This window comes from Trichogramma pretiosum, unplaced genomic scaffold, assembly GCF_000599845.2.
Source record: "Trichogramma pretiosum strain Unisexual culture from Peru unplaced genomic scaffold, Tpre_2.0 scaffold77, whole genome shotgun sequence".
Lineage (NCBI taxonomy): Eukaryota > Metazoa > Arthropoda > Insecta > Hymenoptera > Trichogrammatidae > Trichogramma > Trichogramma pretiosum.
The window spans coordinates 578,345-594,482 of NW_019641667.1; the positions used below are offsets into that span (position 1 = coordinate 578,345).

General features: G+C 44.4%; 1 protein-coding gene across 2 annotated transcripts; it reads right to left on the reverse strand.

The window, feature by feature from the left end:
• Positions 1-1,213: 1,213 nt before the first annotated feature.
• Positions 1,214-13,746, reverse strand: LOC106648662 (paramyosin, long form). Of its 2 annotated transcripts, XR_001339284.2 has the most exons (12): positions 13,140-13,746; positions 11,781-11,837; positions 9,704-9,790; positions 9,077-9,243; positions 7,248-8,119; positions 6,808-6,935; positions 6,616-6,728; positions 2,772-2,967; positions 2,556-2,684; positions 2,096-2,467; positions 1,532-2,018; positions 1,214-1,450 (listed from the first exon to the last, which is right to left on the reverse strand). XR_001339284.2 is itself a non-coding variant. In XM_014365731.2 (11 exons), the coding sequence occupies exons 1-11, from the start codon at positions 13,251-13,253 to the stop codon at positions 1,617-1,619; spliced, it is 2,637 nt and encodes an 878-aa protein (XP_014221217.1). In that variant the 5' UTR covers positions 13,254-13,746; the 3' UTR covers positions 1,214-1,616. The 2 variants fall into 2 exon arrangements, 1 of the variants encoding a protein (XP_014221217.1); XM_014365731.2 differs by having other exon boundaries at positions 1,214-2,018.
• Positions 13,747-16,138: the final 2,392 nt, after the last annotated feature.

Sequence of the window (16,138 nt, forward strand, 5' to 3'; positions counted from 1 at the left end):
GCTAATATAACTCAAAGTATCAACGGCGCAAACGAAAAACTATAAATATATCATCTATCTGTGTGTTTGTTTTCTTTAATGGACTTTCTAGAAATTGGATCGGTGTATGTCACGTCGAGTATAAATTAAATGTTATTTCATTTGGGTAAGTATATTTTTATAGGATAATGATGAGGCAGTCATTAGGGCTTCATACGTACGCGTTTTCAGTTTTTCATTTATTAAAATAAAATCGTTACACATGGCTTAATTCGTGTATCTCTTCATTTTACAGCGAAGTTTTAATTTTTTTTCCTTTAACTTTACTCGTTTCGATTCGGTAAATATCATATATAATAGTGTATATTATATTACCTATCTAAAGTAGAGATACATCAATCGAAAAAAACTTTAACCGCAATTTCGTTACTTTTCTGTTATTTTTTGCGTTTATAATCAAAATACAGAAGTTTTTCTTCGAATTTTTTAAAAAAAGCGTCATGCTCCATAATTGTTTTTCATGGTTGTAATTCGTATAATCTTAAATTTATAAATAATAATTAAAAGGAAAACAATATAGTAATAATAGAAGTAATAATAATAATAATAACAATAATTATCATTATTATATATTTATATTAACAATAATAATAATAATCTGAATGATAATGTTTTGTTTAATGCGAAACCACACGGTAACATAGATTCTCTACCGTGTTAAAATCTCTATTTTCTTTTTTTTTAATAATAATAATGTAATTTTACGCTTCTTATTCTTTCTCGGATTCACCTTCGTCTTCTTTTTCTCCTTTTTTTTTGGACATTTAGTTCGACGAAAAGAAATTATACTTAGAGGTGTGCGTGTGTAATGTTTTATTTATTATGTAAATGAGAATTGCACCGTGTTATAAATGAAGTAAAAATGATAGAGATGAGCTTCAAAAATTTTTCGTCGTATAATTCGCAAAAAAAGCGAGAAGTAACGAGCGAGATTATACGATTCATTTTATTTTTGCGCTTTTGGAATTTCGTGTTTTACAATGTAATGTGAGTGTATATATAAGAGGTGAATTCGCGAAACAATGTGGTATATCGATATCGATAAATTAACATATAGTAAAGAGAGAGAGAGAGAGAGAGAGAGAGAGAGAGCGTGAGATTAAATAAATAAATACTTTATTTCTATGTGCGGTGTAATTTATGTGATTTTTTTTTTTATTAACTTTGAAAGCTCATCGTCCGAGCGAGATAGAGAGATAGATAGAGATAGAGAAAGAGAAAGAGAGGAAGGAAACTCGACTTGTAATGTTGAGTCTTTATCAGACAAACTTGAGGTGTTTTATTAAAAATGTCTGTTTTTATTTTGTGTATAGGATGAAAATACAACTAAAAAATTCGATGATGACGGCGTTCGCGCGGTGGATCTTGGACGTCGCTCTCTCTCGCTCGAATATAATAATTTAATTGTAGCCTGCAAAGGTAACATAAAAAAAGTTGAGCCTTCTGCTTCCTCGAAATGATAAAACGTTGTTGTATTTTGCTCTCGACTTACTTGTCAATGACAAAGAATGACGTGGTCTCGTTGTGGGCTGATATCGTTTACTGTTTTTAATGTTGTGTTGTGAGAGAGAGAGATTTTACAATTGCTGCGTTGACGTCGTCGTCTCCTGCACGAGGTAGACCTGTGATCCGGGTACGGTGGACGTGGTGACGAAGCTGCGGTGCTTGGCGCGGATGAGCGAGAGATTCGACTCGGCGGTGTCGGCTCTGTCCTCGGCCGCCTCCAGCTCGCGCTGGAATCTGCGTACCCGGGTGACGCTCTGTTGCGAGACGCCCTCCTGCTCCTGCAGCTGGCGCTTGTAGATGTTGACCTTCTGGGTAGTCTTGTCCAGGGACTCTTGGAGCAGGGCGATGTTCTTGGCGTCCTCCTCGACCTGGATCATCACCTCCTTGATGTTGCGCTCCTTCTTGCGCAGGATCTTGACGGTCTCGGCGTGTCGGCGTTTCTCCTCGTCGAGCTCGAGCTCCAAGTCGCGGATCTACGTTGATACCATTAACCATTATACAATTGTTTTTAATTTTCATTAGAGTTTTGTAATGTGAAGCCGACACTTACCCTAGCCTCGAGTTTGCTGATGATGCGCTTGCCACCGACGATGGCGTTGGCCTCGACCTCCTCGAGACGAACCGACAGATTCTTGACCTCGATCTCCAGGCTCTTCTTGATGGTCTCGATCTTGACGATGCGCTCCTGCTCCTCGTGCAGAATCTCCACGGTGTGCTTGAGCTCGTTCTGGACGCGCTGGTAGCGCTCGTCGCTCACTCTCAGCTCCTTGGTCACCTCTTCGTAGTCTCCAGCCAAGGTGGACAGCTCCTGTTCGAGCTTCGCTCGGCTCGAGGCGATGTTGACGTTGATCGTGGTGAGCTCGTTGATGCGGCTGTGGGCCTCCTCGTACTGCTGCTCGACCGATCGCTTGGCGCGCAGGGCCTGTAATAATAATAATAATAATAATAATGAATGTAATTAATGTTATCGTTCGTGGATCGACGAGAAAAAAAATCTATGATGTACTCACGGATTCGTAGTTTCCGCGGACTTCTTCGATCTCGGAAGTGAGCGACTGCAGACGGCGCTGGCTGATGCCCAACTGATCGAGCGTAACTTGGAGCTGGCGTTGTACCTCATCGTAGTGAGATTGCAATTCCTAAGCGCAAAAAGAGCAAACGATAAGACATTTATTCGAGGGATATTTTTGTGCACGAGTCAGCTATATAATAATCTGTATACTTACGGTCAGAGTGAGCGACTGCTTCTTGATGGTCTTCTGGAGATCGATGTTGGTCTTGTTGGCGACGTCGAGCGAGAGCTCGAGCTCGGTGATCTGGATCTGGAGCTTCTTCTTGACGCGCTGTACCTCGGTCTTGAGCTTGATCTCGGCCTCGGCCACGCGGGCGTTCAGCTGCTCGATCTCGATGCTCGTCTGTTTGCTGTTGCGGAGAAAAAAAATTGCGAGGCGCTCGTATAATGTATTGTTTATCAGTTGCACTACGATAAGCTACATGTAATAACTAAACGACAAAAACAGGGGGGTGGGTAGGATACGATAAAACAATTTTCAACGGTATACACATACACATCGTCACAATTACACGTCCTCTCACACCTCTTTTCCGAGAAATAACTGGCGTTCCTCTTCTCGAAGCTCTTCATCTCCCTGCTCAAGGCTATCAGCGGCTCCGTGATCTTCTCCAGCTCGCACAGATTGCGATTTCTCTCGCGCATCATCATCGTGTGCTCGACCTCATCGTGCAGCACGTGCACCGTGTCCCTCTGCATCTTCCTGATGTCGCACAGCTCCTCGCTCTGCGACAGATTCTGCAGCGCCTGAGCCTTCAGCTGAAACTCGATGGCCTTGGCGGACTTGCTACCCTTTTTCCGCAGCTCGCGGCCGTGCTCGAGGGCCTCTCGTATCTCAGTCTCGGCGTGCATCTCGCGCAGCGACGCCATGTCTTCGATTTCTTCGTCCTCTATTTCGTCCTCGTCGACCTCGTGCTTGCTCACAGGACTTGGGGTTACGACGATTTCCCGAGGTTCGCTGCAAGCTCGTCGCAGCAGAAAGCTCCGAGCCTCCGACTCAAATTTGCTCGAGTAGACCTCCTTGGAGACGCGAGCCGCCTGTACGCATTTGTGCCGGCTGAAGTCCGAACGCTTCGCCGCCTAATTGAAACGTGGTTCATTGTACACATACATTAGTATATATATCGCTGCGGTGAGAGTGTGCTTGTGGTTCGACGAACTGCTCGATGATGATTGTTGTGTCGTGTGTGCTGCGTATGATTTTTTATATTTGTGCACGATCAAAACTAGTCCGGGATCTCCCGGGCAGTATAAGATGATGATGGCGATGGTGGGCCGCGCACAATTCGGAAAAGTTTCGATCGCGAGAGCAGCCGACTTGGCAGCAGGTGAAATTCGGGAAAACAGCGAAAGAGAGAGAGAGAGAGAGAGAGACTCGACTGTAACACTGTGTGCTGTGCGCCAGATATTTAATTTTATTACGGATGTTGTGGCCCGCGCCACCGCAGTCTCAACTGTGTGGCGGTGCAGAATTTTGAAACGACCTATTTCTCCGTAACTCTGTATAACAATTGGAACGCCCGTGTGTGTTGCGAAAAGAAAGGGTGGTTCGTGTGCTTTTTATGCAATTTTTTTTTCTTTTTTTCGTGTAATCTCAGTTTCAGGTGCGGATAAGCGAAAAAATTATTCTTACTTACGAAGTCGTTCTTCTTATATTATTTAATCTAAACTTTATATCGTCGAGCCCAAAACAATAGCGCGAAAATCGAGTTACACGTAGAAAAATCACTGTACAATATACTCGCGCGAGATTCCACTACGTCTCACTGTTCCAAAGCGACTCCGTGAGGCAGAGCTAGCTCTGGCCGCAGAGTCGCGTGCGCCATGCTCTCTCTCTCTCTCACTCTCCGGCCGTCTCTTTCTTCGGCACCTTGTGCTGCCACCCGATTTAGACTATGTATTTCTCTTCTATACGTCTCTTTCTCTCTCTCTCTCTAGCCTGCCTCGTGCAAAAAGGTCAGTCGAGTGATCGGCGCCAGTATTATAAGACTCTGAAGCTATATGTATGTACGATCGTTGAACAAATACGTGCTCGATCGCTCGAGTACAGAAAGGTAAAAAAGCCCCACCCTCGAACCGAAAGCTCGAAATATTTACCCGTACGATATATTATGAAAAAATAAATAAACTTCCATCTCGAAACATGCGTCCCGTAGATACATTATCGAGTATCCGTATAGAGCGGTCATAAGTCAGTAGTCGCTGCGCGAATAGCTGCTGCCGTTTCACGATGCACACACGCTACATTCTATTTTCGCGCCTACGTAGCTCGCGGATCTTTAGCTTGTATACGCGAGCGGAGTTGCCCAGGCCCGAGAGATTAGTATTTTAATTTATGGTATGTAAGTTACGATTGGAAAAGCTGAGAATTCTACGCGATCGATTTCTCAGTCTCATTTTTTTTATTTTTCATAACAAAACTACCGAACGATGTCGCTTGCGAAATTTCGAGTTATTATTAGAAAACGTTCGCGAGAAAATAATTGACGAGAATAGAGATTTTGAAATGTTTACGTATGGGCGAGATACGCTGTCGATGACTGTCGGATGATGATGATGATGACGATGATTCGAAGTGACTCGAACTCGTCGTAATTCGATTTTGCTATTTTCGGAAAAGTACGTTTGCCTCGGATCGATGGTTATAATGAAAATCTTTCCCCGTTCCACTCAATCTCACCCTGAAATTGATCAGATGCTCCTTAGCCCGCATCTCGGCGGCCGTCGTGTGCTTGGCGAGCTCGTCCCTGGTGTACGGGATCACGGCCTTGTGCTGAAAGGCGTAGCCTCGCTCGTCCCTCCAGGGCACCGTGGCCTTCAGGGCCGTGTCTCGCGACATGATTCCGCCCTCCTTTCGATCGAGATAGTCGATCATCGGCTGGTAATAATTGATGCCGTAGCCGTAATTGCCCTCGTAGACGGTGGTAGGCAGGTGGCGCCATTTGCTCGGCGCCACGGGCATGCGGTCCAGTGGCATCTTGTCGGACATGATGATCGGTATAACTTTTCTTATTTTTTTATATGTCGCTCGGCACTTTTGGGATTCGCTGTCGTACGAAACACTTGGTATTCTTCGTTTTTCGGCTTATTCGATTAATAAACTTCGATAGTACAGTATAAAAGTAAAAAAATAAAAAGTGAAAAATCTAAGCGAACTTCGTTACTCCGCAGCGTCGCTGCATTTATCGATATCGATATCGATCGATAGATGCTAGCGAGACGAGGAGCAGAGTGATTCTGACGACAGGTGCACGATCGACACTGTCATTTGTAGACTCATTTTTTTGTTTGCACAACACGCGCACAGCGTCGATGCACAACGTGTCAATTCTGCGCAAAGATAAATGGCATTAAGCCTATGTAGCGTGTGTACCTATTCAAATTATTTTTGTCGCTATGTTACTTCGCAGAATGGCAAGTTGTGATTCATGCCTTCGTGCGTCGTAGTGGAGTACACACGACATCGAGATTTTTTCGTACGGGTCAAGGGTAGCAGCGGTTCTTTTTTAATCTTTAAAAGCTCGTCTTGCGGTTGATGTATCATAAGCTGCTGCGGCGATCGAGATTCAAGCACTGGATATTTTTTATGAATCTTGACCGATGATCGATTATGAACACTTCGAAAGTCACAAGTACTCCATTGAAAACAGACATCGGTCCATTCTTTTACGCACAAATTTGACCATAAGTACGTCTTCGATGCAATGTCAAAGTCGCGTACACACAAAAAAATACGAGGAAGCCGCCGTCGTCGTCTTTGTTTCACGGCAATTCGAGAGCGACGATCGATAAGCATGCAACAAATCCTCTCGACGACTGAGCCGAACTGATGAGAGAATTCGTTCGTGGATCGTCGTCGTTGCTCAACATCGGTACATATCTCGATACATACATACACACACTCAGAATTTCGACACGAAAATTGTTTTATCGTTTACATGACCAGAAATGCTTAGTGGTACAGACTAAACACGATGACGCGCGCGACGATTACTTACCGGATGGCTTCGATTTCCTCGTCCTTTTCGGCGAGACGGCGCTCGGTCTCGTGGCGCAGTTGGCTCAATTCAGCGGACAGACGCTGCGATCTTTGCTCCTCGATCTTACGGCCCTGTACCAGAAAAAAAGGAGTTACAATCGGAACGTTTACATACATTATTTTTTTTTTTAAGGTAAACAAGAAGACTCACGGCCTCGGCTTCCTTGTAGGCGGCGGCGAGCTCCTCGCGCTCGTTCTCGAGGCGGCGGAGTTCGAGCTCGAGCTCGTGCAGTCTGCGGTTCATGTCGGCCAATTGGTTCTTGGCGTCGCCAAGATCATCTGCAAGAATAATTTTGTACGATTAAAGAAACTCAATTTACCTCGTTCGTTTATTATAGGGTACTTATACCAGTGATTGACCACTTTCGACCAGTAAATGACCACTTTTGGATGTGCCATAATTATCGTTTTTCCTTGTTAAATTATGATCGAACATAGAAAACAAGATGCATCGTTTACTGAGGAATTGAATTACGTCCATACAAATACATTTTAATTGTTTTTTATATGATATTTTCCAAAATGGTCATTCACTGGTACCCGGTCATTGATTGGTCTGACTACCCTACACCAAAAAAACTCGATACTAACCGCCAAGTTTCTTGTTCTCGCGGACCAATTGATCCTTGAGCTCGCGCGTCTTGTCCAACTCGGCGTTGGTGCGTTGGAGCTCCTGTACCTTGTTGCGCAGGTCGCGCTGGCTGGCCTCGTACAGCTGGATGGTCTCGTCCAGCCTAGCCTTGAGCTCGATGTTGGCCTTCTCGAGATGCTCGACGCGCTTCTGCAGCTCCCGAGCGGTTCCGTTGGCCTTCTCCAAGTCGATGATGAGTACCTCGACCTCGGACTGCAGGCGGGACTTTTGCTTCTCGAGATTGTTGATCTTGACGACGAGGGTCTCGAGGTGCTCCTCCTGCTCCTGGATGCGAGCGGTGTACTTGCGGCGGATCTCCTCGACCTCCTCGGCGCGGGCGTTGGCCTCGGTCTCGTACTTGGATCTCCAGACGGACACCTCGCCGTTGGCCTTGACCAGCTGACGCTCGAGCTCGAGACGAGCCTCGGACTCCTCCTCGAGCTGGACGCGGACGGACTCGACCTCGGACTCGAGTTGATGGAGGGAGGCCTCGATGAGCGAGCGGCGACGCTCCTCGTCCTCCAGACGACGGCGGGCATCCTCGAGCTGGCTGGCGACCTGGGACTTGAGATAGCTGACGTTCTCGATGTTGACCTTGAGATCCTGGACCTCTTTGGTGAGCTCGATGTTCTCCTGCGATAGGCGCGTCTTGTGGCTGGTGATGTCGACGATGGTGCGGTTCAGCTCCTCGATCTTCACGTTCAACTCGGACACGTGGATCTCCAGCTTCTCCACGGTCTTGATGGACATGAGCTTCTCCTTGGAGACATTGTCGAGCTGGGACAGGAGCTCGTACACCTCCTGCTGGAATTTCGTCTTTTCCTTGTCGATTCTATCGAAAAAGAACGATAATAATAAATAACGACTCTGCGTGAGTATTTTTTTTTGGTTTTCGTGGGGGTTTAGCCCGCGTTACGACATAATAACGTAACTGCCCCACCGAGGGAAATATATTTTCGCACGCGCGCGCTGACTTAATATAGGCGAGGCTTATACACACGCCGAGCGAAAGAGTTGGAAGTCGTCGCAAGCTCGCTTGGCACTATATATAAATAGATTACGTGCAAAAAGCTGCGCTCTGCGCGGGACACGCGTTAGAATAAGTTCAACGATTTCATTGCGTATTACGTATGCGCGCGCGCGTGCAGATAACAACGGGTATAATTACGCGATTTCCACGAATCAACGAGCTCTCGCAGCCAAGTGTGATTTTTTTTTACTCTAAGAGAGTGTGTAATTGGACCCTACTGCCTCCCCGTTCTCACCAATTATAAGTGTTGGCCAAAATTCGGTCGCGACGTATTGCACGCGAGGAATTTCGCGACTATTCACCTCGCGCTGACACACACACACATGCGCGTAGAGTTTATTTCTGGATTCGCGAGAAATTTTTACCCACATTCTGTGTACTCGTTAGGATTCGGGGGCGCTTTTATCGTGAAAATTTTGCACAAAGGGAGAAAAGTCAATTTGTCACCCCGCGTGCAAACATTACGAGAGCAAAATTTTCTCGTCCGACACGATATCGAAGAAAAGATGATTTTAAACTGCGCGAGAGCCTAATCATTCCGAGATTAGGCAAATTTTGCGGACCCCTTTCTCGTCGATGCGTTGAAAAACTGGATCGAAGCCAAAGTTTCCATGTGCAGCGCATACTTTCACCGTTAATCATTTTCCGCCCTCGCCTCGTCGTAGTCGCGTTTCTAAAATTGAGCTTGCCGACTTGTACACGCGAGACGTCGAGATTTTCATCCCATGACATTTTTTGCATTACGACGACGATACTCACTTGGCGCGTGATTTCGACAGCTGATCGATCTGGTCCTGGAAATCGACGACGACCTCTTGGTGCTTCTTGCGCAGCAAGTGGGCCGTCTCCTCACTCTCGAGGTGCACATCCTCGAGGATCTTTCTGAGCTTGGCTAATTCTGTATCTCTCTTCTTGTTAATTTCGAACTGAAAATCATCACCAAAAATTTTACACACGCTTGTAGTCGTCGAGAATACGTTTTATTTATATAATATGAAGCTCCACGCGCGAGAGAGAAATAATATTTTTTTTTCTTTTCAAAGCTAGACTCGGACACTACACTCGGACTTTTCGCGTTGAACTCTCTTGAGCTTATAGCGGCGCTTAACGGTGTCACTTAAATAAACCTCATTCCGTTTTGAGTATTTTGGCACGCGATAAAACCTTTTAGGTGTTATAATAATAATAAAAAAATGTTATTAAAAAAACAATAACGACTTCAACGTATAATAAGCATATTCTTTGATTTATAATCGCGTATATATAATTCACTTTCCTAATTAAAGTATCTGGTAAAACTCGAGATCTTTGAGTTCGTTTGATTCTCTCGAGCGATGTTTGCCGCTTGCTTTTGGCCAAGAGTTTGCCAAAAACGGAGATACGTACCTGAGATTCGGCGCCACCTTCGGCCTCCTCAAGGCGTTCGGACAGCTGGATTACTTGCACGCTCAAATCTGCGCGCTCGCGTTCGATCTGGATGGTGTAAAAAAAAGAGAGAAAATTACAATTATTATTAAATCTTATGTATTAATAAATTATTGACGATTTAAGTACAAGTTCAAGAGGTTTAAAATAGTAACGTCAAACTTTGTAGAGAATTTATAGCTCGCTACTCATTCGATGACTTGTAACGAAAGCTCGCGACGAAAACTGCCAAAACTTGTCGGTGAATCACGAATATAAGTATAAAAAATGTTTGAATTGTCATTATTAAAGTCAACAACAAACAGTAACAGCATATCTTATTTTTTTAATTCGAGTGATTGAAAATTAAAAGTATCACCAGAAAGATAAAAATTGAGTATAGGTAATTCAATGTCTTTCAGCAAATTTGATATTGGTGTACTTGGGATTGTATATTTTGTACAATAGTTACTTCCATTTTTAAACGTCAAATTTTCAGGCATCTAATTATAACCCGAACACGTTTGTCCGAAGGTATGCGCGTGGAAAAGCTTTGGCGCCCGAAAAATCCGCGAACTTGAGACAACACAATTCTCTCGAATCATCATCGCGTCATACACATACTCAAGCAAGTGATGTGTCCATTGTGCATAGCGTTCAAATGTAACCGGCACGCAGTAGCGAGGCGGGGACCTTGCATTTGCCAATTTCCGGCAGATCTTTCACTTCAACCCGACCGTTTTCTGCCGCGCGCATAATGCCTATTACCCGTCGTAAATGTACATGAGTGTGTGATGAGAAAGGCCACGTTCGAACTTCGAAAACGACGATATAAATAAAAATCGAGCGAGCTTTTCGACTCTTCGGCTCTTTTTAGATATTCTCCGGAGGATTTTCTGTATACGACTCGCGCGCGCGGAGTGCCTCGAAAGTATATTTTTGCATTTTCCTCGCTTTCTCCAGGCTTCTCGCTCGGTCTCGCGGCGCGCACAAGCCAAGTCATAATTTCTCTCTCTCTCTCTTTTTCGGGTACACATAATGGGCGTGCAAATTCTAAGGCACGCACGCACACATATACATTTCGGTTATATATGCTATAAACCCGAGAAAAGAGGGAGGAAAACATCGTTGGAATGCAAGAGAGCGAACGAGAACGCGTCTGTAGAGCTTGTTGGTTCTACCCCAAAAATAGCTGCTCGACGCCCGAGCTGGACATTTGCGAACCTGGCCCGACTCTACGCGCGTGTGTGTGCGTGCGTGTCCGCCATCTTCGGGCAGAGAGAGAGAGAGAGTGAGACGACGATGGTGACTCGCCACTCGCGATTCATCTCTCTCTCTCTCTCTCTCTCTCTCGGACAGAGAGATATTAGATACTTTTTCCCGAAAAAAAAATTCACAATAACACCCGAGACTCTGAGAGTTCTAAAATAATCGAGCTTGCGAGAGCTTTTTTTACAGCGCGCGCGGAATCGAATCTCGGCGCTAGCTCTCTTGGAATTTATACACACACATTTTGTTTGTGTATTGTCGCAACGAAACAGTCGAGAAATAGACGGATGGGTAAACGCGAATGTTTTTCTTTTTTATTGTCGATGACGCGAGATGACGACGATGATGATATCGGATGAAAAGAATGATTGGAGAATTGTGTCATTAGGCCTATTGGATTCTATTTTTAAGATAAAGCTTACACGGCGTCTGACGACAGCTAAATTAAGAGTGCGCGCGCGCGATTTAATTCTGTTTATATATGTTTAGATGTGTGTGTGTGTGTGTCACTATATATTCTTGTTTCAATTTATTAGGGTTTATTTTTCGAGGTTCATTGAAATTTTTTTTTTATTTATATATTTCGTAAAAAAACTTGTGCGCTATCCCTGGGCAGCTATAATGACACACTCGCATTTGGACCCGATCCGATCCCTCTCGTAGTTTTGTTATTACTCAACGACGTTATCGGTATTTTAAACCAATTGAACTATATATACAGACACACACGCGCGCACACATGTGTGTATACGTCAAAGTGTATATCAGTGTCAAGAACACATAAACTCACCCTCTGGCGCAGCTCTCTCTCGGTTTCGAGGTCATCCTGAAGAAGGCGGATTTTGTCCTGGAATCATTATACAGAATGGTAAAACATTGATGCAATCAAGTGGAGGAAGTGTACAAAATATTGGACGTTAAAAATAACGCTACCACAGTCGTGTGTGTAGTAATATCTATGCGTGTACGAGAATATTTCGTACACGCAGCTTTTACGTAACCCCGTCGTCGTCTGTCTAAGTAAGTGTGTGTGTGCGTATGAGTCACCCGCGACAGAGATGCGAAAATATCTCGGGGGAACCGTGCAATTTTTTAAAGATCGTATTATACATACACAGACATACGATCGCGGTCGATTTGGGTCAAAACGTCATATTTCAGGCTGATTTTTTTTCTCAAAACATTCAAATTTTTTCTGCCCGAGGTAAAATTAGGTTACGGTACGCGCGGATTCTTCATCTGTTTGGAAGCATACAGAAGCATATATTCCCTCTCTCTCTCTCTCTTGTGTACCTCCTTTCCGCAGACTCGTCGACTATTTTTGGGATCGCTTCGTTTCTTTGCCGAGATCTATTCTTGCATTTTTTGCGCGCTCTCGCAAGCACACACGCACCACCGGCCTCTTTACAAAACAATTTTTTTATGTTCTCCGAGTAAACTACTGCATTTTTCGGACGACCGATCGGCTGCCGATCTTTGCCGATTTTTCGCCGATTTTCAACGACACGGACACACCGGCCATGGCATACAACAATTTTAGCGGCATAATTTCGCCAGAGACGCGCTCAAAGATCGTCTCCGAACGATATGTAGGAACGAGCGTGTGTGCGTGTGTGTGTGAGGTGAGGTGAGAGAGCCTCTCTCTGTCTTGACCAAAGCCGTGTGTGCGCACCACCTATTTTTGTACTACGAGCGAGAAGCTCTACGGCCACTTTGGCCTGATGTAGCAGCAGTAGCAGCAGCAGCAGCACACACCGAATGTTTAAACGAGAGACGCAGAGATTGGCACTAAAGTCCCTTTTGGTCACTGAACTTTTCTTTCTTATGCAGCAGAATTATTATGACACTCAACTTTTTTTTATCTTGTAATAGCCAAAATCTATGCACAGTACCGATATATATCGCCTCGAACAGATTGGCACACAAAAAAGTACATCATGGGAAGCACTGCCTTCATCATCACTTGTGACGTTCACGCTTGGTCGTCTTCGTCTTGCACTTTTGTCTTACGTCATAACATATTGAAAGTGGGTAAAATAGTAGCGTTTGTATGTGTATGTAAATTGCGTTCGTGTAAAATATTTTCTCTGTGGTAGCGTTATAGAGAGCTTTTCATGGGTTCATGGGTTTTTAGTCTGAAAAAACTTACCTCGAGCCTCGAGAGCGCGCTCAGGTCGGTGCTGTACTCGAAGCTGACGTCGGCCTGGCCGGTGCCGCTCGAGCGATAGGTATACTTTGATGCTTTAGCCACCGCGGACGACATTCTGAATTAATTTTATATAATTCTTCTCCTTTTTTCCCTTGAATACAATAAAAAAAATCTACAACACTTGAAACCAAACTTTTCTTTCTTGGGATCAAACAGATATCTTGTATCTATTTGCACTCGCGGGTTTTTTTCTTTTTATCGAACTGTATTTGGCGATGATCCTCTCTGGAGCGCGTTTAGTCGCGCGCGCGCGTCTGTGCGTGTGTGTGCGTCGCGAACAACTACTTTTTTCCTAGCCGTACGTGTACGATGAAGACCGTACTACTCTACCGCGAGAGATACAGAGACAGAGTGAGAGATGCGGCGGCGGCTCGCGTTGTGCTCACTCCACAGAGGATGGGAATTTATTGAACTTTCCGTAGCAGCAGCGTAGCAGCGAGCGAGCGAGCTTTCGTGCGTGTGCTTGCGCGCTTATATGTGTGTATGTGTGAGTGTACGTGTGTCCCGACCAGCGCGCGCCCTACTCGTATATAGTGTCGTCGTCGTCGTCGTCGCGCTCACCGTCTCGTTCGTGTATACGGCGCGCCGCAAAAGTCGAGCTTTTAATCTGCGGCCCCGTCAAAAATTCGCTGAAAGCTCGTGTGCGCGTGCGCCATGGATCGGCACGGTATACGACACACGCGCAAGAAGCCTGTGTGTATCCCCCGCCCATCGTACCTGACTGTGATGCAAATTTAAACTCGGCACTTGTGCAAGTGTGCGTGAGTATGCGTGTGTGTGTGTGGGCAAGGGTGATCAACGAGACGAGAGCGAGAGAGAATCTGCGTAGGTGGTAACCGTTTCGAGTATATTTATGTAGGTGAGCGCGCCTCGCCCTATTATATGCTAGGCTCGCGCTTAATTCATACTCTCTCTTTCTCTGTCTCGCTCTCGAGTGTTTATAGCCATGATGCTCTTTCTTGCACTTCGCGTCTGTGCCGGGCACCACGCAAAGGAAAGGTCGTTTATACTGTATTATCGTACGTACTCTCCTGGGAGGAGCGAGCGATTGACGGGTAATTAGGCGTTTACCGATCTCTCGCAAGCTCGATTAAATTCCGCAAGCTCGCGCTACGGCGCTTCCGAGAATTTCGTGAGCGCGGTGCGTAAACTTTTCAACGCCGTGCAGCTAGAGGCTTTCAGCGCGAAACGAGCTTCCTGGAAAATTTTACCATGCGCTACTTTATTTGTTTTTGATGATTCGATTGAAAAGTGGCAGGTGTATAGGATGCGTCGTTGCTGCTGCTACCTGCGCGAATTTCAATTGTATACCGAATTAACGATTATATTTTTAACGCGATGGAGGGGGAGGCAGCGGCTGGTAGTATAGTACACTAGGAGGAAAAACAAAAATGTGTAAGCAGATTGATAGTCATCGCGATGAGCCATTGCCAATGCTAAGAGAAACAAGAGCATTTGTGTGTTTCCCTTCGAGAGAGCAAGAGAGAGAAAGAGAGAGGAAGATGAATAGAGGTCGAAAATTAGTACGAAATTAGATGAGAAGTTGACTCAACTTTCGTGTACGCGTATGACTGACGCAACTATTTTTTATAAATCAGACCGACACGGCGGTCTCTTGCACAAACACTTTGTCGGTGTATTATTTTTTTATTCCGAAATTCGTTTTGAAGTATTTCATTCGGACGATTGGGATAATTCGAATTCGCGAGAGTCGTGTCGAGAAAAAAATAAATTGCGAGGATCCAATTGGAAAGTCGACGAAAGCTTTGTTCTCCGAGATTCTGCTGCATATATGTTTACGCGAAGAAATAGCTCGTGTCGCGACCCATACATTACTGCCTCTTTAAATTCTGATCCAGTTATATTTTTCTCTTCGCTCATGATGTAGGTTAAATGTCCAAAAATAAACTTTTTTTTTGCTGTATTCGTATGGTTTCCGGTTGGAAGATTGCTTATTTTCATTTGCTAAGCTTTGGGTCTTGCAAGCTCGACAAAAAAATTTGTTTGCCCTACTTCTTTTTTACCTTTTGAAAGTAAATACTCCAATTCGATGAGGCAGCTGTATTGCATATATTGTTGCCGGTTTATATACTCGCGCTTATATATACTCGTGCTTTCTATATTCTACCACTTGCGGGAACTACCATCCGCAAAGCGACATCTGGGGGCAGATTGCAACAAATGTGAACCTTGCACGAAATATTCTACTTGTTTGTTTTTGTTTTCGTCGCGTGCTCTACTCTCTGATCGCGAGCACTTCGCATGAAGAGTAAATCGATTTCAGGGCTAAGAAGAAAAGATTTTACTGATATAATTTATAGTATTATTTGATGACAAAAACCAGTTACTGACGATGTACTTTACTCCATAGAAAAAAGTTTTATTACCATGGAATAGTAGTGATGATCTCAAGGAATCATGTTATCGTTATGAAAATAATTTTTGTATCGAGCTTAACTCTATGTACAAAGTTGCGAATGTATTGTCCAGAGTTTCAACCTCTCTTTCCCCCTCTCGATTGAATCAGCACAGACACCTGATTTTATACAAAACACGTTTATAGAAAAGTTCACGAGCAAGAAGTGAGGATAAAAATTCGATACTTGAAGTCCCGAAATGATCGCAGCTACATAATTATACATGCATAGTAGGGTGGTCCACTTTTTCAAAAATTTTTTGTATCTCGGGGGATCCATCGGAATCAGAAAGTTTGAGGTTTAAAATGAATTTTCCCGTAAACTAGAACTCAAAAAAATGATTTTAGATGGTGTCGATGGATTTTTGAAGTTTAAAAACGTGCTCCAAAAAAGAAGCAAAATCGGGCTATCATTCGATTTATTTCAAACTCTGTTTAGAGGGTAAAAATAATCTTGACAATACATTTTCTTATGTGTTTTTGTCTGCAGAATCGAATGCCGTAGTCAGTTTTGACCTAGGAG

What these genes read in the sequence shown, in the direction of transcription:
- LOC106648662 (XM_014365731.2), bottom strand. Translation starts at nt 13,253, where the DNA reads ATGTCGTCCGCGGTGGCTAAAGCATCAAAGTATACCTATCGCTCGAGC. An exon ending in AAGGTGGCGCCGAATCTCAG is followed by an intron (nt 9,244 to 9,703) that starts GTACGTATCTCC and finishes GATGATTTTCAG; the next exon opens with TTCGAAATTAACAAGAAGAG. An exon ending in CTGTCGAAATCACGCGCCAA is followed by an intron (nt 8,120 to 9,076) that starts GTGAGTATCGTC and finishes CTTTTTCGATAG; the next exon opens with AATCGACAAGGAAAAGACGA.